The sequence below is a fragment of the Scleropages formosus genome, chromosome 14 (genome assembly GCF_900964775.1).
Source record: "Scleropages formosus chromosome 14, fSclFor1.1, whole genome shotgun sequence".
In the NCBI taxonomy this organism is placed as follows: Eukaryota; Metazoa; Chordata; class Actinopteri; order Osteoglossiformes; family Osteoglossidae; genus Scleropages; species Scleropages formosus.
This window is the reverse complement of record NC_041819.1, coordinates 8,836,363-8,858,354: the sequence shown is the minus strand read 5'-3', so window position 1 is coordinate 8,858,354 and position 21,992 is coordinate 8,836,363. Positions and strand designations below refer to the sequence as shown.

Below are 21,992 nucleotides of genomic sequence, written 5' to 3'. Positions count from 1 at the left end.
CTATATTTAGTATTGTTTTAACCATACATATCTCTTATGAGTGATATCATAACAAAAACAGTACCGCCCTTTGTTCGGTAATCATGTATCAATGATTTTTCACACGATAATCATACTTGTAACAACTTACTCTTGTTACCTTAGCAACCTGATGACATGCTTGTCTAACCTGCTTGAACTTGTCAAAACTAAAAGGAGTATTCAAGAAATTATATAGAAACATTCGAAAAGAATACACAAATACTGGTTGGAAAGATGTCATTTAAAACTTTGAAACAAATTTAGCATACAGCCTTGTAACAAGACATAAAAAAACCATATCATAAACAACTGTTACAGTGAACAGTTGAGCACTATTAGAATCTAATCAAAATAACACTTCACCATGACATTCTGAAGCTGATGAACCACTCCCTTCCTCTCCCAAGCCACATCGGCTATCGTCCTGATACTATCACTGTGACTCAGGCCAAGCCGGTTCAGACAAACATTTTATTTCCTCTTACACTGCTAATATGGACAGTAAAACAATTTAGATCAATTGACAAGTGTTTTGGTGGAAATTGTGTCCAAATTCGTAGACATTATCAGTTTGCATTTGAACATACTATGAATAGGTAACTTTTATATAAAGGATTTCTCTATGACAGACTCTGTTGCTGTGATAATGTATACATGTATATACCGTAATGATGCGCATTCTCAATCTTTTACCTTTTCTAGTATCTTTCTTATAGAGGTCAGGTCTGATGTCAGACCCATCTGTTCATGTGGCATCTATATACTCCAGTTTACTTCACCACGTGTTCCATTAACTTCTAGTAACTGATAACACTAAAAGACATTGCCAAAACCAGCAAAAGGAAACGGTTTTACCAGTTCCTGTATTCTGCAGAAAAATAACCGGACAAAACAAAGCTCCAGCACTCCCAGTTTTGTTCCGTTTCTCTTCTTCTTTCAACTTTTTACTGTTTCTATTGTTACGATACCCGTCAGTGCCAACTCATTCTTAGCACAAGGACTGCATGAAATATTACATTGCGTCAATACTGCCACACATAACCTTAAAAACCGTTTTCTTGGCAAACCTGTAATTTGCTAGATAACATTTTTGCTTGAGATATCAAAGAAAAGCAGCACACATGACAGCATGCTGGAAACTTCCCCCACCCATAAACTGTGCTGATGATGTTATCATGTTTTATAGATCAGTGGAAATCCCCCAATCTTCATTATGCATGGTTTTGTTATTGTAAAATACGGTGTTCCTAAAACAGGGGGCGCGGTGGCGCAGTGGGTTGGACGGGGTCCTGCTCTTCAGTGGGTCTGCAGTTTGAGTCCCGCTTGGGGTGCCTTGCGACGGACTGGCGTCCCGTCCTGGGTGTGTCCCCTTCCCCTCCGGCCTTACGCCCTGTGTTGCCGGGTAGGCTCCGGTTCCCCGTGACCCCGTATGGGACAAGCGGTTCTGAAAATGTGTGTGTGTGTGTGTGTGTGTGTGTGTGTGTGTGTGTGTGTTCCTAAAACAGACCTGAGGGAAAACTGTTCTACATGCTGGCGAAACAAGTACAATGGTGCATACTTCTTATACAATATTTACAGATTCTAAAAAATGTAACACTAACTGATAAGTTAGTGTTACTGGGAACAAGGCCTCTTCAAACTGCTGGTTTATTGTCACCCTGCATTAAGGTACGTCCTTCTGTGCACTAGGCGTTGTTTGTAACTATTTCTTCACTTTAAGGTAAACAAGTTTATTCTGAAACGTGAAAATCACATTTTGACCTTGAAGCCTTCAGTATAGCAAACAGTGTTGTACAGTGGAATACTGCTTTTGTCATGATATATTACATTATTAAAATATGGGAATGAAAATGGAAATTCAACAAGGATGGTATTCCGGCTATAGAGGCCAGTCTCATGCAGTGTCCTTAGGCGATGAAAGCAGACAGAAAAAGTCTCAAGAGGATGGGTTGGAAATTCTCAGCTAAGTAAGCTCTCTTACTGCCTTGGCCTTTGAGGAAGCCAGAACCATCAAGTTTCACCTTCAAACACTAAGATCAACATTGCTTGGGTAACAAAACTAGGAAGAATGGTATTAAAATAGGAAATCCCTTGGCAGCAAGAGAAAATAATTTCTAGTACTATTTACTGAGTTAAAAATTACTCAAATTTTAGTCCAACAATGCTAGTCTGTTCAGCTTCTGCTTTGGCTCGATAAGAAAAATTGACACGTTTGGTCCATTACAATCAGCTCCGTCGAAACATTCGTTTTTTCTGCCTTGACTGAAGGGAACTTTGAGCACCGTTCCTGGAATCCAGCGACGTTTGGTCCACTCAGGCAGGTAGCTCTCTTCACACATTAGTTGCCATAGTCATCTTCAATTTCAGTTACTTCTTCGGTATATTTTGGCTGCACGACCTGGAACACAAGACACAGAAGGATTTACTTCTACACATCTACAATAGTATTGAAGAAATCTGGGGAAGTAATATGATCCAGGGTATTACAGCAGAAATGGGATTTGATCTTCAGCCTTCAGAGTACAGTACACGCTGGTCAGGTGTACACTGCAGTCATCACTGCATTTGCTACAGTAAACCAATTAAATAGTTTTAAGCGTGTACTGAGAAAATGACAGTGCTGTGAATTATTCCGAAAAGTCCAGCCATAAATCACCAATTCGTTCGGTATAAATACTTTTTTTATCCTCTGTGACTTGATATAAAATTAAATTCTTGCAACAGATTTATTTACCTGGAAACTCTCTTGTATTTCCAGAAGTTGTTTCATCTTTACAGATGGTCTTGGGATAGGAGGAAACAGCTTGTCAACTATCCTTGGAGTGAAAAAAACATTAAAGTAAATTAAAAGTGCAACCTTTTTAACTTGAATATTCTAGCTGTGAACACATCTAGCTTCAGTCCATAGCTTTCAATACCTTATTTGTAAGTAAACTAAACCCATCACACAAATGGACTATTAAAAGTCAACCAACAGTACAATGGATAATGTTAAATCTTCAAATAAACTGCGTACGCGCTAACGACTTTGAGTCACTCTAGTATCTGAATTCATTTGACACGGCTGAGCAAGAACGTATTCGGTATGACACATTTTTCAGAACCCTAGTAATGTTTACTGCGGTCAAAAGTTGTAACACGCAAGTGTTAACATCTCATCTACAGCGCCGTGTAAAAAGCACACAACACACAACTTGCTAGAGCAATACCTAGGAATCCTACTGGTGCCTGTCCGTCTTTTTTGCATACATGTGGTTGACACGACATTTTACTCCACATAAGGAGGTGAAACAGAAATCAGGGCAAAACAGCAGGGCTTTCTTCTTACCTGGGCCACCGACACAGCAGCACCACAGCGAGAAGAAACATCGGTATACCGAGGGAAATGACAGCAATCTTGAGGCCGTTTAATACAGCCAGCTCTTTAGCTGCCATCACTTCTAATGGAACAAGAAATGGATATTTCTTATCACTTCTAAAGCAGAGTACATACAGGATGTGCAATCTGGACACTGACTGAACTGCAGGCTCTGACATGCAATACAGTAGCTAAAAGGCTTAGATACATATAAAAATCCCATTTGATGAACCGATATTAGTATATATATTGATTGACAGAAACTAAGTACCTCATCGGGTATATTAAGTGTTGCCGTTACAAAATTTTTTGCTTTATGTACGTCACATTCTCATTATGTGTAGTATAATTCACATGTGAAGGATAGTCTTACAGGCAAACAAAGTGTTGAAATGAACAATGGCGTTATTGACAGATATGGATCAGGGGAAGTATGAAAAAATGGCGTAATCTCAGAAAATCCCCGATGATGGCAGTGTAGAAATCATCACGAAATGGAAAGGTAATTGCACTGCCCAGAAACTATTTAGATCAGCCTGTCTCTCCACAAGGACCAGTAATGACGGAAGCATTTCTGACCACTGCAACTACAATGATGTTTCAAAGAGCAAAGTTCAAGTGAGTACAACAAGGCGTTTCCCAACAAGATGTTCTGCAAAAATACTGTGACCACCTGACGGGACTTCTGGTACAAATGAAGGGTACCACACTTGCCTCAAACCTGCACATTAAGCAGTCAATAGCAAACCTGTTTTATGCCAGCATTCTGTCATGAAATGTGCTGCAATTTGCGGTAAAACCCAGAAAAGCACCACGAAAGCTGTCCGAAAGCCATCCGAGAGAAACTTCGCTCAAAGCAAACACGGTACAGACTTGGACAAACTACTTTCAGGTGCAGATGCACACTTTAACTGTTCTTACCATAGTGATCTTAATTTTGACAATCCAAGTCTTACTATACAAAGTACTGAGAAAATATGTGAAACCACAGAAAAGTAAATACATTTTCCATTTTCCAGCCATTGTACACAGAATGTTTATTAGTGCTGTATGCACATAATACTTACCTACCGGTTCACTCCAGTCACTCCAAATATTGTTAACCCTGCAGGTAGGTGTCTTGGTAACTCTGACCTTAATCAGATATTTCTGGCGCAGGTTTATGTTTGGTACGGTGTACTCTTTGTCCTCAGTGCTGTTGAAGAGCTGGAACAGAGACATGCCATTAAATGACCGCAACAAACAGGAACTTGCAATGGCATTTATCAGCTCAGCAATAATTAACAACTGCAAAAAAACGGGAAAAAAAAAATTAAAAAAATACAAGAGCTTCTTGAATCACACCGAACAAAAGGCTGACGCACTATGCAGCTCCAATGACAAAAAAGCAAACAGCAGAGTACAAAATACCTCTAAGTACCTTTGAACAACTATGAAGATTCAACCTCCACGTTACGTTGCATAACTGGAAAAAGTGGCAGTATGAGCACGGTCAACACAAAGAGGTATAAATATATATATTTATGGTATATCATAACACACGGAGTCCATTGTACAGGAAATTATGTTTGAAACCGAGCACAGAACAAGAAACTGTGAAACAGGTCATGATTGTAAAAGATGAACTGAGCAGTATTGCTACATGCAATTTCTAAGCACATGGACTAAATACCCAGATTATAGTCATAAACTTCAGAGAAATGAGATATACAGATATAAGGACAAAATTAAGAGAAACTGTTGCACCACTGTGCACGCAAATAGATCCTTTTGGTGGTTTCTGCATAGCAGAATGCGTTGACTTCCCTTGCGAACACTTTGACGATACAGGAAGCCCAGAACCCACACTCTTCACTTTACACGTTCTGTCTCAGACTACCCTTACATTTACATTTATCCAATAAGCAGGCGAAACAAAGCACGACGATTACTAGGTACTGTTTAGCTGTGCGACTCGCAACGTTACACGCTGGACTGTAGTCTACCGTCACCGAGCCGTATAAAGACCAAAGCAATGTCAACGCACCCATATACATGTGCAGACATCACACGCACACATCATCTGAAACTGCTTGTCCCACACGGGGTCGCAGGGAGCCGGAACCTAACCCGGCAGGACAGGGGGTAACGCTGGAGGGGGAGGGGACACACCCAAGGCAGGACACCAGTCCATCACAAGGCACCCCAAGCGGGACTCAAACCCCAGACCCATTAGAGAACAGGACCCAGGCAAACCTGCTGTGCCACCGCATCCCCCTTATGTGCAGACACGTTACAAGCAATTTCAAATCATCAGTTCACCCGAAACACGTCTTCTCATGTTCACCCTTTTCCAAGCTATGGTAACATGGGAAAACATGCAAATCTCATACAAACTGAGCGGAAGTCAAACACACAAGCCAAGTAATGTGAGGCCACAGCACTAACCACTGTGCTGCCCACCAGCCTGTTGTGCCTCAGAGTGCCAACAGTCACAATGTTCAGGGTTTATGCTTCCTCCCAGCACTACTCTCCTCTGATGATGAACTGCCTTCCACTGCTGACTGTGACCCATTTTCAGTTACCAGGAATATAGCTGTTGTGCATATGATGAGGCATTTCCTTCCACTTTCTTTTTATTCTTAACATTCTCAAGAAGTGGTAATACACTTGGTCTTCTGTCAAAAGGCCTTTCCTTCTTCCTTTTCTGTCCATTTAGGACTGCTCACAGCTGCTCTTCTATGATGAGGTCAATCACTGGTCCATCGACGTACAAAAATTACATGCCCTGATCAGGAGCCCATCCTGGTAGCACAGTGCACGAGGCAAGGGGGGGTACACCCTAGATGGGATGCCCATCCATCAAAGGGTAGATACACACTCTCCCATCTGCCCATTCACACACTAAGAGCAATTTCGGAAAGCAACATGCCTTCGGACTGTGGGAGGAAACCTGAGCACCCAGAGGAAACTCACACAGACACGGGGAGAACATGCAAACTCCCTACAGACTCAGCAGGAACAAAACTCACGTTCTCTCGCACCACCCAGGTGCTGTGAGGCAGCAGCACTAGTCAGTGTGCTACCATGCTGCCCGCCTGTCATTAATCTCCTCCTGTTTCTACCAAATACTATGAGCTGTTCTCAGTCACTAGGGTATACCCCACGTAAGTTTGCTGGGAATATACCTTGCATACATGTTGTTTGGACCCAGGACTCTCGTTCTATGTTTGTTCCACTACCCGTCCATCACCATATGCTGTTCTCCTTTTCAATTTTAAAAATAATTAAAAATAAAATTCCCCTTTGTTTTTTTTTTCCATATATTTTCCTTTAAAGATTAAAGGCAGTTCTGCTCAGCTTCAATAGTTTCTGAATCCATTTTAAGAATTCATTACGTTACATTAATGTTTCAGTTCAAATTTTCAAATTGACTAACAATTCAAGGGTGGTTAGTAAATTTAGAAAATTGCACTGTATCTATTTGGAATTATTACTGTTTCAAAGATAAATTATTATTATAAGCATCCGGCTATGTAAGCATGAATAAAGTTGGTAGATTATTTTGCAAAAAAGTGCCGGCTAAAGAAAAATCAAATGAAAAAGGGTTTCCTTAACATTACCTCATTATTGATGTTTATTTGGTAGTAGAAGCAAAAGGGAGAGAGCATTGACTGAACATCCCATTTAATAATCAGGCTGTCTGACACCACTGATGCTGTTACGTTGTGTGGGGGATTGAGCTTGTCTGAAAAAAAGAAAGTAGAATTAACCATACTTAATTACTGATGTTTAACATTCTAATAGTCTTAATTGTTTTATCTTTCTTACCAATGTCTGCTTTTTCAAACACTTCAGAGTGAATATAGCAAAAGTTTGGGAGGGACACATTGATATGTACAGTCACATCTTCAACATCTTCATCAATATTGGCATGGCACCCAAAAATGTTGCCTTGTGAGTTTGTGAAACAGTCATAGGTGGTGACAGTGTCATCTTTCCTGGGGGAAAAAGACTTGATTTGAAATACACTACAACATCAACGGCTAGAGGCTGTAAAAGAAATGGTTATAGACAGAAGGGTGGCTTACGTGACAGTGACAGAGTGTTGGGCGCCAGCGGGTAGGTCCAGTGTAACCCAAGTGCAGTTTAACTTGTCAGTGTTATATACTATGCAGGACACATTCCTCACAAGGAAAGCACGCACACCTGAAAATGCACAATGTTGCTTCTTTTTTAATATATCACATATCACACTGCTCTACATGGACTAGGCTGAATGCTGTTCATATTCTGCATTGCTATATTTAAATAGATGGCTCTTGCAGAAAATCTGCGTTTAATTATATGCTCTGGCTAATTGGCACTTTAGCAAAGTAAACATACAAGGCAGTAAAAGCAAGCAGCTCTTATGTTGTTACACACTTTCATTCATTTACTAATGGTACTCCATCTCCTAGCACTACTACTACTACTTTACTACTATTACCACTGCTATACTATGATCACTTCTACTGATTAATTTAAAGAATCAAACAATTTCTTACCTTGTGGAAGTGTTACATTCCCATAAATATGACTCACATTTATTGTATCGTGCTCAGATTTACTGATATATTCGGCTCCACCCATACACCCACTTCCAGCTTGGTTCACATGCAGTTTTACACAGATCTGTGAAGTATTTCCATATATTAATCTCATGTACAGTATACAGTGAAGTATATAACATGTTTAATAAAAATAGACATTTTGAATGAATAGATGTGTTAAGAAACTAATCTGTGCAGTAAAAGCATTAAATACTTAGAGAAAAAAAAATGCAGTTGTAACCTTAAACTCGTCATCCTCAAAGTCATACAGATAGTCCTCTGGGTTCGAAGCGGAAATGATGAGTTCATCAACTGGGGTCCCAGAAATAAATACATCTGTTGATACTGTATCTATTGCAGGAGTCACTGAAATTTTTAAAAATACAAACCTAGTGAAAACCTCTAAAATGGCAAAGTTCAGTGTTTTCAACTTGACTGAAGCTACTTAAAACAAAATGAACAGTTGTAGAATAATCCCATACCATTATTTTGGTGCCCAGGAACACAGCTGGTAATTTGTATAGCCCAAAACAGCAAAAATGGTAGAGTAAACATATCTGAGAGAGAGACTGAGAGGAAAAAGAAAGAACCCTGTTCATTTAATGACAAAAGCAAATAGTTACAATTAATGATATTCAATAATGTTAAAGCAAAATCAACATCCGCTTGTCCTGAGTGGGGTCCCGGTGAACTGGAGCCTTACCCACCAACACAGGGTGCAAGGGCAAGGGGGGAGGGGACACACCCAGGACGGGACACCAGTCCACCACAAGGCACCCCCAAGCAGGACTTGAACCCCAGACCCACCAGACAGCAGACCCCGGCCAAACCCGCTGTGCCCCCCATCTTTAAGCTGAGTGTATCCACTTAAAAACAGAACAATTAACTGAGAGGTACTCAGACAATTTCATTAGTGGGCTTCTTTTAATACAGTACGCAGTCATACCCCGAGACACCCATTCGAGCTCCCAGAATCCAGCTTGATGAGGAGTTTTATGTAATATCCCTACTTTTGCTTAGAAAGCATTTCTTCACGTGTATGGGGACCGAATACGGATTTTGCGTGCCTCCTGGCAGCTGAGCGGTACGAGACATTTGGGCTCTAGCACATTCACATTTATTCACTCAGCAGACGCATCTCTTCAAAGTAACTTACAACGATTTATTAGTGTTTAGCTGACACCTTTATCCAAGGTGACTTAGGGTGTTAAATACACTGCTCTAAAACTCCCTTTTCTCATTCTCCCATCTCTTCTCCAGAGAAGTGTGACAAACACACACAAACACACTACAGGCAATTTATAATCATTAGTTCATTATATATATGTATGTTTTGTCTGTGAGCATTTGTTAACTTTACGGTATATAATAGCTACGGAGGAGCTGAACGAGCACAAGTAGACAGAGTATTACAAAGTAAATGATGATGGCAAACTGTCTTATGTTGTTTCATGATAACGAATGTTCACTACTAAGGAAACTGTCAATTTTCATGGAATTCGGCATCATTTTATCATACATGGGTGAAGGTTTTGGTGCTGAGCAAAGTGTGATTTTTTTTTTTACTGCGGAAGTGAATGGTAATTATGGTTTTGATTTATGAGAACTGATGTTACAAAGTGTTTTTTCAAGAATGCATTATATTCATAAGGTTGGGGAAGACTATCATTTCTGATTATGCTTTTAGTTCTACTGACTTTGATTATACTTCTGTGAAAGTAATATCCCACCTCTACCACCTGACTTTCTACACCTCCCATCAAACTCAACCTGTTACACTAGTTTTTTTTTTTTCTTTTCTAAATCCTTCCTGTACATTCTCCGTTATTGTATTCTCGGGTTTTATTTCACCGACTAACTTACTCACTAGGGCAGCACAGTGGCACAGTGGGTAGCACTGCCTCCTCACAGGGCCTGAGCTGTTTGGGTATAGGTTTGAATCCCCCACAGTCTGTGTTGAGTTTGCATGTTCTTCTCATGTTCAGGTACACTGGACACCCTAAATTGCCTCTAGTGTGAGTGTCAGAGTGTAAGACCACCCTGCAGTGGACAGGTGTATTGTCAATGGTGTCTTCCCCCAGCCTTGTTTTCAGTGATTCCAGGATAGGCTCTGGACCACCATGACCCTAACCAAGACAAGCGAGTACCAGAAGTGAGACGGTGAACTTTCTCACTACAGGGTAATGTGTGCACTGGCTTCCTATAGCTGCCCGGATCAAATTTAAGACCCTGGTTACTGCTACAAATGCATGAATAGACATGCTCCTAACTATTTATAAGACTCGATCATCCGCTAAACTCCAACCAGACTGCTGCGCTCGTCTACTTCTGCCCGCTTTGTAAATTGTAGGAAGGTGATCAGGGATCGTCCATCCTGAGTTTTGTGCACCTACTCATGCGATGAACATCGGTGCATAAAGTGGAAAGAAAAAAGACGAGGTCTTACTTAAGAATCACACGTCTGCAACTATGTCTCTCTTTCTGCTAATGTAATGTACAAATCATATTTTCTCTGAGATGTACGTCGCTTTGGAGAAAAGCGTCTGCTAAATGAATGAATGTAAATGTAAATGTGTTATCATGCTGCTGGGACACAAGATACACACCTCTGTATGACACAGTGAAGCCAATTGATTAATTAGACACGACTGTGTTGCTAACTGTTCCAATTTGGACTCTTACTAAACCAGTAAGTGTACACAACACACCATGTCGTTTTTACACACTCACGCACCTTGATGAGAGTGCAACTGTATCCAGAACTAAAGGAGTATCTATTACATATGACATGAAACTGACATGAATGAACCCATGACACTTTGATCAGAACTGTTTTGATCAGACATTTTTTTAGGTGCCCCAGTCTCTCCACAGGTTTAGCACAGTGAGGACACACTGTTTTTACTGTACTTAGGGTACTAACGCACAGGTCGCCATAAACGCTAACAAAGTGAAACAGTGTATAATAATTAATATTGTGTCCATCATGTACTGTAATTTCACTCACAATCTCTCATAGAACAGAAGAAAGATATGGTGCGAGTTAATTATGGGAATTCACACACACACACACACACACACACACACACACACAGACTGAAACTGCTTGTCCCGAGCGGGGTCGCGGCGAACCGGAGCCCAAGCCGGCGAAATAACGCGGCGCAAGGCTGTGGGAGGAGACACACCCAGGACTGGACGCGAGTCCATCGCAAAGCACCCCAATAGGGACTCGAACCCCAGACCCACCGGACAGTAGAACGAAGCCAAACCCGCTGCGCCTATGGGAATTATTTTCAGCCCTTAACGAGTAAGGTGAGTTGTTAAATTATAATATATATTTTGGTAGGTGAAAATGCAGAAATACACACAGACACACACACACACACAAAATCATATACCCACAGATACGTACATAACTCATACATACCCATCATGTCGTTCAAAACGCTGTATAGTATAGCTCTTGAAAATGACAGCTAAAATAAAGCGGCTATCATATGTGAGACTGTAGTAAAAGAAAGTAAAGACAGCGGATTATAAACTATAACGTAGGTCCATCTATTGATTCTATCTACGCCCCCCGCAGGCGCGGAAATAACGGGACACTAAAATTAAACAGCGCAGCGAGCAGTCAGTCAGTGACCTTCCTTACTGAGAACACGCGATTCGGGGAGCGGATACAGTAGTACAACCAACCTTACACACACACACACACACACACACACACACACGCGCGCGCGCGCGCAGAAAGTACCTTCGGCGGGTGCGCGCGCACGGAGGGCAGGCTGTCGGGAACGTGCAGCGCAGACCCGGCGTCGCTGACGGGAGAGTCAGGCTTTCCACCGCTTCTCCCCTTCGTGGAAACGAGCTTCGTCGCAGAGCAGCGTGACGAAATTCCTCGGCTCAACTTGTCGCACGTGTGTGCGTTCAGACGCTCTACCGCGATGCTTCCTCCCACCTTCTCTCTCTCCGTCTGTGTGTGTGTGTGTGTGTGTGTAACTGGACTGTAGGAAAATGCTGTCACAGTGTCAGCAACAAAATCATGTTGAAAAATTATTTCTATTGACCGACAAAAACGTGTTACATCACAGCTAATGCAGAAGACAAATATATATTTTTGCACTTTCTTTCTCTGAATATGAACAGCTCATACGTGTTACACAAATCACACCCAGTGACTGAAACCACTTGCCCTGGGCGGGGTCACAGTGAACCGAAGCCTAACCCGGCAACACAAGGCGCAAGGTTGGAGGGGGAGGGGACACACCCAGGACGGGATGTCAGTCCATCGCAAGGCACCTCAAGTGGGGCTTGAACCCCAGACTCACCAGAGAACAGGACCCAGTCCAACCCACTGCGCCACCTGTCACAGAAATATTATTTTTATTTTGCTCTTGCTGTCTGGCCGCCGAGGGGGCGCGGTGGCGCAGTGGGTTGGACCACAGTCCTGCTCTCCGGTGGGTCTGGGGTTCGAGTCCCGCTTAGGGTGCCTTGCGACGGACTGGCGTCCCGTCCTGGGTGTGTCCCCTCCCCCTCTGGCCTTACGCCCTGTGTTACCGGGTAGGCTTCGGTTCCCCGTGACCCTGTATGGGACAAGCGGTTCTGAAGATGTGTGTGTGTGTGTGTGTGTGTGTCTGGCCGCCAAAAAAGTTAACTGCCGATTATCAGCGCTGTGAATATAATAGTACAAAGTGATAACTAAAATGCACTGATCTGCTATGTCCTTTTCCTTTCACAGCGGAAGGCACTTTTTCCAGTGTCTCATACTTTTTAATTGAAATTGTAAGTAAAACAGTACAACCATTTTATCTAAATGACTTAGTTATATGTCAACGGCATTTTTGAATGTAATTATAAATGGGAAAAAAAGTCCTTGCAATTATCTGCGGTGATAGATTTGTAAAATTTGACGGTTTAAAGATGACAAGCCAAACACGTGCACACACCTTTTTTTCATGTAATACTTCTGCGCTAGAGTCTCAATGTGTGTTTAATCCACACAAAAGAACTGTTCTGGCCACAGTTTCCTAGAAGTGTACTGTTACGATGTTCGCAACTTCACTGACGTTACATGTGATTAAACATCATATTTATACTGTAATTTTATCTAAAAAAAAAGGCTTTTCACAGCGGACTAACTTGGACTCGCGGCCAGCATCTCTTTCTTTGATTGTACTGCCCTCTAGTGGCCAGTGCGGTGCACTTCTCACTGTCCCGGCAGTGCGGCAACGCTGAGGAGGGGACACACTGGACGGGATGCCAGTCCATCGCAGGGTCTCGGACACACATTCATACTGAGTTTCTCTCTTTTCTCGGTTACAGAAGTAAAACCCCCCAGTTGACATGTATGCACTTAACTTGTGCTTTTCTCCATAGAGACTTACTATGTTAAGCTGTGTGTGAGTGACACAGAGAGAGTGTGTCCCACTGATGTATGGATGAGTGACCCAGCGTAAGTAGTGTATCTTGCAGTGTAAGTCACCTTTGATGAATAAGGTGTGTGGGCTCATAACACTACATAGACTTCACTGGAAGTCACTTTGGAGAAGAGCGTCTGCTAAATAAATAAATCTAAATGTAAATGTAAGCCACTTTTTCTGTATACATTACACAGCAGGGAAATTTGTACTGTATCATTTCAGGCTAAGGGCCTTGTTCAAAGATACTACAGCAAAAGTGGGAGTCGAACCAGGGACTTTCGAGTACCTGACCGCTACTTGTTGACCGTTCTTGGCTTAGTTATAGTTTACATCGTTTATACCGCGACATTTCAAATTTTCCTTGTTTTTGCAGCATGGTGCAGGTAGAATAATGCTGCAAACATTATTTCACATGTTTACTTACGCTCAGTATCAAACATGACAAACATGTGGAAGTATTTGCAATGGAGCCCTTATTTTTGAAATACCAAGATGTTTACTTTGTCTTAAATTTTACGTGGAAAATAGTTCAGCATAATAGCCCATGTGAAGAAGGAGGTAAGTATATTTATCCGACAAGTACAGTACAACTTGCCTTCCTGCAGAGAGGATCCCATTACAGATGATTGTGCAGCTTTAGAGCAATTTTAAGAAATGGCATTGGCCTTTGATCCTACTTAAGTTGATTGACTTGCACGAGTTTCATTACAAATACTTGAAAGTCACTTGCGAAATGCTAGTAAACAAAACTGCGGGCACTTAGGAGTGATGAGGCCCAGCTGCAGCTGGAGATCTGTGAGACTGATGGAAACGCAACACGGCCTATCAGATGTTACGTGACTAATCGCTGCGGTCTGTCTGTTGACCCTCTGTTAAAGTCACAGCCAAGTTCCCGTTCCAAAAAACCTGTTGTTATCATAGCGTTTTGACATGACAGCCTCTGGACCCGACCTAATGGGTTCTGAGCCGGAATCTATACTAATATACAATAATTTGAAAATTTTGTTTCTAAGTATTTTATACCTTTAAAATGGTTGTGTGACATCACCAGGAAATCGATACCAAAATAAAAATTGGTACAAATTACAATACTTTTAAATAACTATCATAATTACTACATTTTTTGGGACACTGATAGATGTATTTCACGCTAGAGACAAAGAAAATGAAAATGCTTCAGTAAATGAGCGAAACTGCAAACCCAGCTTTCTGAAAACGTACAAAAAAATATAAATACTTTCTAAAAATATGCACAATTTACAGTGCTAACAGTGGAAAAAGAAAACAGTGATAAGATTAATCTGAGCTGTCTGATTACTGGTTCTCCGCTGTCGAGAAATGTGACGGTACTGTAAGTTAGTAAATCCAAGTGATGCATTAGCTTAAGAAACTTTGTTGCAGGGGTTTAACAAAGAAATGGAGTGTGTCCTCTAGGAATACGTCTCTCCTTTCACAGCTTTGATAGTAGAATGCTCTTTTAGCAGGTCAGTAAACAAATAGGCTTAACAAGCACCCTGAACATGTAAAGTGACAACTTGTGCTAAAAGTTTATTGAGAATATAGGCTCTTTTGGAAGTGGAGTGCAGGACTGAATATCAGCTTTTAAAAATTCATGACCTGTATTTACTCTCTTTACATTACTGGCATGCCATCCCTCAGAAGTGTCTCTCTTGACCAGCCGGCTCGCACAACAGTTTGCACCAAGCGTAAGTGTAGGAGTGGTGCACACAAGAGACCGCAGTCTGAGCATCATCGGCTCATGTAGCCATGATCTGTAAAATTTTGGGAAATGCCACTTTGACTCAAAGAAACAAAATTAACTTACAGTTATGGTTATGCTTTCGGTGGCTTACTGAAAATGATCACCTTTTTAAAAATGTTTGTTCTATTCTTTGTAGTACAACTCATTCATACCCACGATGGACTGCTACATAAATGCTGTAGCTGTCTAACACACGGAGAAGAAAACTTTACAAAATCTCAGTTTTCATGTGACTTTCAGAGATTACTAAAGATTCAGGTTTGCGCCTAGATTATTTAGTAAGGTAGCAATCCTTGGTTAGGCAAAGAATAAGTCTTGCAGGAGAGGTGAAATTATTCATATGAATTTCTATTATTATTTTCTATCATATTTATTTTCTAATAATTAATATTAATTAATTCACAGTCCAAAGACATGCTGTTCAGGTTCCCCCACAGTGTGTGAGTGACAGAGCGAAAGAGTGTGTTTCATTCATATATGGATGAGTGACCCAGTGTAAGTAGTGTATCTAGCAGTGTAAGTCACCATGGTGAATAAGGTGTGTGGGCTGATAACACTGCATAGAGTTCATTGGACGTCGCTTTGGAGAAAAGTGAATGCTAAATAAATACATGTAATTGTAATTTATATGGTTAATTTAAGTACCTCTGCATTTATAATCTTATTTTGTGATTGCCAGAAAATAACAAGAAATATACATTAAAGTTGAAACTCATCCTGTGCCCCCCTCCTTCCACACAGACATGTACAGAGAGAGAAAGAGAGAGCAAAAGAGAGAGAGAGAGCGAGAGCGAGAGAGAGAGTGAGAGACAGAGATAGAGAGAAAGAGAGAGAGCGAGAGAGAGAGAGAGAGAGAGAGAGCAAAAGAGAGAGAGCGAGAGAGAGAGTGAGAGACAGAGACAGAGAAAGAGAGAGTGAGAGAGAGAGTGAGAGACAGAGATAGAGAGAAAGAGAGAGAGCGAGAGAGAGACAGAAAGAAAGAGAGAGCAAGAGAGAGAGCGAGAGAGAGACAGAAAGAAAGAGAGAGCAAGAGAGAGAGAGATAGAGAGAGACGCACAGTGCGTAGACTCTTCAGCATAATTTTCTCAAGAGTGGCTGTAGCTGGTTAGAAAAGTGCTGTGGGAGCATTTTGCATCTTGTATCAATATGTGTACATATCAAACCCACAGCTTGTTCTGGTTTCAAAAGCGTCTGATTTGTGTTGCTCTGATTGTAGCTGAAATGATTCACTGCTCTGTCAGCTTTTTATGTGTTTTACTGTCGCACGGTGCTCTTAGTAGGGTTAGTAAAATGCGTCAAACATGATACACCATTAAAATCCCTTTGTAACCTGAAATTTCATATTCATTTCATATATTTCTACGAATGCATCGATAGAACTGCTCCCAGCTATTTACGGGTCTTGATGAACCGCGACACCGCAACTAGACCCCTTTGCTCGTCTACTTCTGCTCGCTTGGTGATCCCGCGCATGAAAGATCCAAAAGCAAAAGCCCAAAGCCTCTCAGTTCTGGCTCTGATGTGGTGGAACAACCTCCCCCTCTCACTCAGAACTGCTGAAGCTCTGTCTACATTCAAGAAGGGTCTGAAAACTCACCTTTTCTGTACCCATTTCGCCCAAGATCTCTCCAGCTCATGTACGGTGTTATTCATGCACCGTAACTTCATAAAGTCTCAAGCAAACCTAGTTTGTTACCTATGACTTGCTGCAATGATAAACCTCGGTGCAGCAAGTGATAGGTAACAAATTAGGTTTGCTTGAGACTTTCATGTCTGCAGCCATGTCTTTTTCTCTTACTTTAATGCATGAATTGTACTCTTGCTGAGATGTACGTCGCTTTGGACTAAAGCATCTGCTAAATGAATAAATGTAAATGTAAATTTAATTCAAATGTAATAATTTTATTCAAATTTTCAGTGTACTTACCCTAAAAAACCTCCTTGACAAGTTATAATGATTTCAGTTCAAATGCAAAGGCAAATGCAAAAGTATTATTACATTCAAAATAATCACAATGATAAAAAGTATATGAAATTGTTAAAGGGGCACACTTTTTCCACTATTAAAAGAACATAAAGTGATATAATCCAACAGTGAATGTTTGATATGTGCATATTGCTTTATATCACAGTATAATAGCTTGGTTACTGCAGTGAGTAAATGTGTATAATAATAGACAGGTTATATCTTTTTAACTGCAATCAGATACCTGGCACTAACATTGACACTACAGTCATGCAGGGTTTGTGGTGCTTTAGTTTAGGGCAATAGAGAAACACTGTATGATAAAAATGACATAGAGCAGCAACATGCGTGAGGATGTGAGGAGCCTCAGCACGGAAAAAAAGTGAATTTCCATTTAAAAATGCTAATCAATATCTTTGAAGAGATTTTTGTAATAAACTAGTTATTATTGAGTCTGAGAGCAAAATATAGACATTTGTGACAGAGATGAGAAAGACTGTCATCACACTGAAACTCAGCAAATGTGTCATCGCCAAACCTACATCAACTGTCAAAGTGAGTGTTGACTGATCCTCAATGTCAGTTTTTTTTTATTTATTGATTCTGTTCCTTCCACTCATCCAACTTAAACTGATCTTTAATAGCAATATATAAATGATGCATGTAATGAGGTCCTACAGGCTTATTATGACACACCATATCCATGTAGAGAAAGAGAGAATTACACTATTTAAGAAATAGTGACAGAAATAAGGTATTAAATTACAGAATTGTTTTGTGCTTTATTGAAAACAAATTACTGAGATGCATATGAGTGAATGCAATGGCAAATTCCTGTTTCGTGTTGGTATAAAAACATATACTCCCAATGTAAAGCTAAGGTAGTGGTAGGAAAGCTATAGCAAGATATAATGTCTCAGAAATATCATATAAATGTGTTTAATATTTTGCAACAAAAAAAAATAAAACAAATTTTAGAACTAATTTTAATGGCACAAGACAAAAGAAAACTAACATTAAATTTGCCCTAGCAGGTCTGCAGTCTGGGAGAAAAAAAAAACACAGTGATTGCAGAAATTTTAATTTAAAGGAGGAAGTTTAATTTTTTTTTTTTTTTTTGGAATTTTGGGTTTAAACTATAAGAACATTTAACAGACATTTACATTTTTTGCTCTTAAGAAAATAAAGTTTCTATATGTCAGTATTTGCCTCATACATGGACATTTCATTCACAGGGCTTTATTTAATTTCAGACATATCACGGCACTGAAGGAAACCAACAAATCATATACCGAAAGTAAAAAATGCCAACTGAACATTTTGGCTGTTGTTTTGCTCCTGTTGTCTTGCACAGATGAGTCAACTTGCCTCTGTTTTTCAGCTAAAGCACTAAATCCACATCGTTTTTAATTTCCCACAGACTAATGAGCAGGCTTGATTATAATCAAAAAAAAAAAATTATAAGCACAAAATTACTGTTGCGCACATACTCAACTTGACCAGAAGAACATTTACAGTGTTTTGGCTCAGTGATGCAGTTTTAAAGGAATTCATCATGTTTTGCTCAGTGATACAGTTTTTCAGGTATTTATTATCATTTGGCTTCATTGTACACGTGGAGAATTGTCTGTCCAAACAATACATTTGATACCTTTTTAAGGCACATGAAGAACAAGTAATGAGGTTGTAAAAATGTGTGAAAGTAGATGGTGTACAAATATACACATTTGAATACTCAAGAAGGAGAATAAAAAAACACCAAAAATTTGATTAAACCGGATGATATGAGGTGACCTCGTGTAAAATATCACAGAATTTAAAAATCAGAGAAATTCTCAGCTATTTCTCGCATCGTGCAAGGCAATTTTAGAAAATGCCTCCCTCCACCGATCAAATCAACGGGTCGCTTCCTGCTCGGAAAAGCCGACTTGGCCATCGCCGTCGGCACGGCTTTGAGACATAGAGCGGCCGGAAAAGAACGTCGCTCTGTGAAAGGATGCTCTGCGGCTGCTGATGGAATCTAGGTCCAGCACCTCCCTCAGATTCATACGAAACTCCTTTGAGGCAAAGTAATAAATGAAGGGATCCAGGCAGCTGTTTACGCAGCTGAGTAGGAGAGACAGCTTATAGGCCATGTAGAGGGAGTCCTGAAAGAGCAGCCTCCGCAGGCTGTGGGCCACAAGGAGAATGTTGTTGGGTGCAAAGCAGACAATGAAGATGAAGAGGACGAGTAAGGCGAGCCGGAGGGCCCTCCCTTTGGAGTCGCTGCTGTTCAAGGCCAGGGTCCGCATAATACGGATGTAGCAGAACAGCGTAATGATGAAGGGGATCAGGAAGAGAACACCGCACCAGATTACCAGGTAAATGAGCCAGAGTGTCTGTGTTGGTAACATGCCCGTTTGGAGGATGTCAAAACACGTGGTGATGTTGAGACTGACCACGTGAAAAGTGAGGTCAGTGCTCTCCAGGGGGTACAGTACTGCCAAAACAATTACCCACATGATCCCACAGATGAGCACAGCTCCTACCTTATTTCTCGTAATGTTTTTGAACTTCAGCGGCCGCACGATGCCAAGATAGCGAGCGATGCTTATGGCGGTCATGGTCAGAATTGAGCAGTACATGTTGGCGTAAAACAAGACTGTTGTAAAACTGCACATCATGGAGCTAAAGGGCCAGTTGTAGCCTCTGACCAGATAAACTATTTGGAAGGGCAGGATGCAGCCAATGACTAGGTCGGTGAAGGTCAAGTTAATCATGAAAATGATGGTAGGGGTCTTGGGGGAAGTGCGGAAGAGCAACAGCCACATGCAGAGGCCGTTTGCAGGGAAGTTGATGAGCGCCACTACGATGTACACAGCAGACACTATGCTGCTGGCAGTGTTGTCCTGGAACATGGCCAAGGTAATGTTGTCAACCTTGGACATGCTGAGGCTATTGGAGTCTACAAAAAATACAAGAGACAGGATCATCGGTAAGGGTGTCGTCGTGAATCTGGAATCACGCAGATTCAGGAGTTTCGCTCGAAAATGCACGTTCGGCCGACTATAACGATTTTTGCAGAAGCACGGTTTAGATGAGAAGCGCTTTTAAAATCAAGTCCATTTATAACATCTTCTTTCAGATACGAGCGACCGTGAAAAACACAAACCACTTAAACTGTAGTGAGTCACTTACTAAGCCTCAAATAATAAGAAAATGATTGAGAAAACATACACCGATTCTAGTTTTTCCACAGCAGTACCCAGAATATAAAAATTTAATTTTTAAAGAATGAAAATATATAACTTATGATCTTGACACTGTGACTAGGTCTGAAACCTGAAAGACGCCCAAATTATAATTAATTAAAATAAGAAAAAAATAAGTGAAATTTCACTGGAACATTATTTTCAGTAACAAACAAATAACGGACCCTACGGCAACTGCTTTCTTTGTTTTATTGACTGAATGGTCGGTAGGGATGCTATTGTGAACCTTTAATCACACAGATTTATGAGTTACTGTATATGTTACTATATGTTACTTTTCAGAATCAAAAACCTACCTGACATTTTAAAGGCCAGTTCAGTTGTCAGAATATAATATCAAATACTTTGTTAAAGAAGAATAAATATTACTGGTTTTGCTCATACAAGGAAAGCAGGTTTAGAAAAAAATAAAATCAATTTTACAATTTTTTTGCAGATTAAAAATCATGGGAGACAAGAGCAATAATAAAATAAAATTTAAAGAATGCAGAAGCTCCAATTTATGCTTATTGCTCATCTAAATGGAATTCTCTTAATTTCTGCAAAAAGGAAACATCTGGTATGTAAATATTTAAGAATTTCATTTTCTTACCTGTGAATGAAACTCAAACCATCAAAAAGTCTGCAAAAGTGAATACAATAGGATCGGACGTTCGATGTCCGTAAGGCGCTGCAAGCGTTGGGTACACGAAACTGCCAAGGAAATGTTGTAGGTGTGACGTGTTTAACCATTGCCTCGTGCCGAAGCTTAAGTACCTTCACTGCTGTTAAGGGCTGCCTGTGAGAAAAGCTGCTAAAAAGTCCCTTCAGACCTAAATTTATGGTAAATCAGTGTCCTCTTGAAACTCTTAACCTGTAGAGCTCAAGATTTAATGACTCAAATCAAAATGCCAAGTGACAGCTCAGATTTGCTTCATTAAAAGAGAAAGTATTCAGAGATTTCTATTTGAGAAAAAAAGATCTGCTCTGAAGGTTTTTTGCTTCTCTCTTATATATGCATACACACTGTACATTACACAGTTACTCATTTACCTGACACTTTTCTCCAAAGCAACTTACAACATTAAGCGACCTACAGCTGTAGACCCATTTAGACCACTGAGTAATTTAAAGTAAATACTTTGCTCAAAGGTACTACAGCTGGAGGTGGGAGTTGAACCTACAACTTTTGGATCCAAAGGCAGCAGTTATAACCACTACATTAGCAGCTGCCCCTGTACATATGTTATATCCAGAATACTGGATAAGGTCAAATAAATTATATTGATATTTTAATTACCTTCAGCCATTTATTTTTTAAAGTTTGTATGTATTTTGCATAGATTGACATATAACCCAACCGATTTCAACAACCGCTTGCTCCAGGCAGGGTTGTAGAGAGCCAGACCCTATCCCAGAGATGTTGGGTGCAAGGCTGAAGGGGTGGGGAGGGCACACACTGGATGGGACACCAGTCCATCACAGCACCACAACTAGTTATCCAGGCACACAGCTGGGAGAGGGTACTAGAGCAGTTGCAGGGCAGGCACCATGTTCAAGGGCACCACAGCCAGCGATCGAACCAGCAACCCTCAGAGACAAAGGAAGCTGCTCTAACTGCAACACCACCAGCCACCCCAGGACTGACATATCATATATATTAA

General features: G+C 40.7%; 2 protein-coding genes across 4 annotated transcripts; both read right to left on the bottom strand.

The window, feature by feature from the left end:
- Positions 1–1,465: 1,465 nt before the first annotated feature.
- LOC108920439 (interleukin-5 receptor subunit alpha-like) lies at positions 1,466–11,926 on the bottom strand. Of its 3 annotated transcripts, none has more exons than XM_018729192.2 (11): positions 11,705–11,926; positions 8,433–8,519; positions 8,192–8,316; positions 7,906–8,032; positions 7,450–7,567; positions 7,190–7,359; positions 6,982–7,106; positions 4,447–4,585; positions 3,350–3,461; positions 2,756–2,837; positions 1,466–2,419 (listed from the first exon to the last, which is right to left on the bottom strand). In XM_018729192.2, exons 2-11 carry the CDS (start codon positions 8,503–8,505, stop codon positions 2,360–2,362), a joined length of 1,131 nt encoding a protein of 376 aa, XP_018584708.2. In that variant the 5' UTR covers positions 8,506–8,519; positions 11,705–11,926; the 3' UTR covers positions 1,466–2,359. The 3 variants fall into 3 exon arrangements, with proteins under 3 accessions (XP_018584708.2, XP_018584707.2, XP_029113575.1); XM_018729191.2 differs by lacking the exon at positions 11,705–11,926 and adding an exon at positions 11,378–11,640; XM_029257742.1 differs by lacking the exons at positions 8,433–8,519; positions 11,705–11,926 and adding an exon at positions 11,378–11,640.
- A 6,306-nt stretch (positions 11,927–18,232) lies between these two features.
- On the bottom strand, positions 18,233–21,397 carry LOC108920503 (P2Y purinoceptor 8-like). Its single transcript, XM_018729284.2, has 2 exons — positions 20,942–21,397; positions 18,233–20,042 (listed from the first exon to the last, which is right to left on the bottom strand). Exon 2 carries the CDS (start codon positions 20,023–20,025, stop codon positions 18,994–18,996), a length of 1,032 nt encoding a protein of 343 aa, XP_018584800.1. The 5' UTR covers positions 20,026–20,042; positions 20,942–21,397; the 3' UTR covers positions 18,233–18,993.
- Positions 21,398–21,992: the final 595 nt, after the last annotated feature.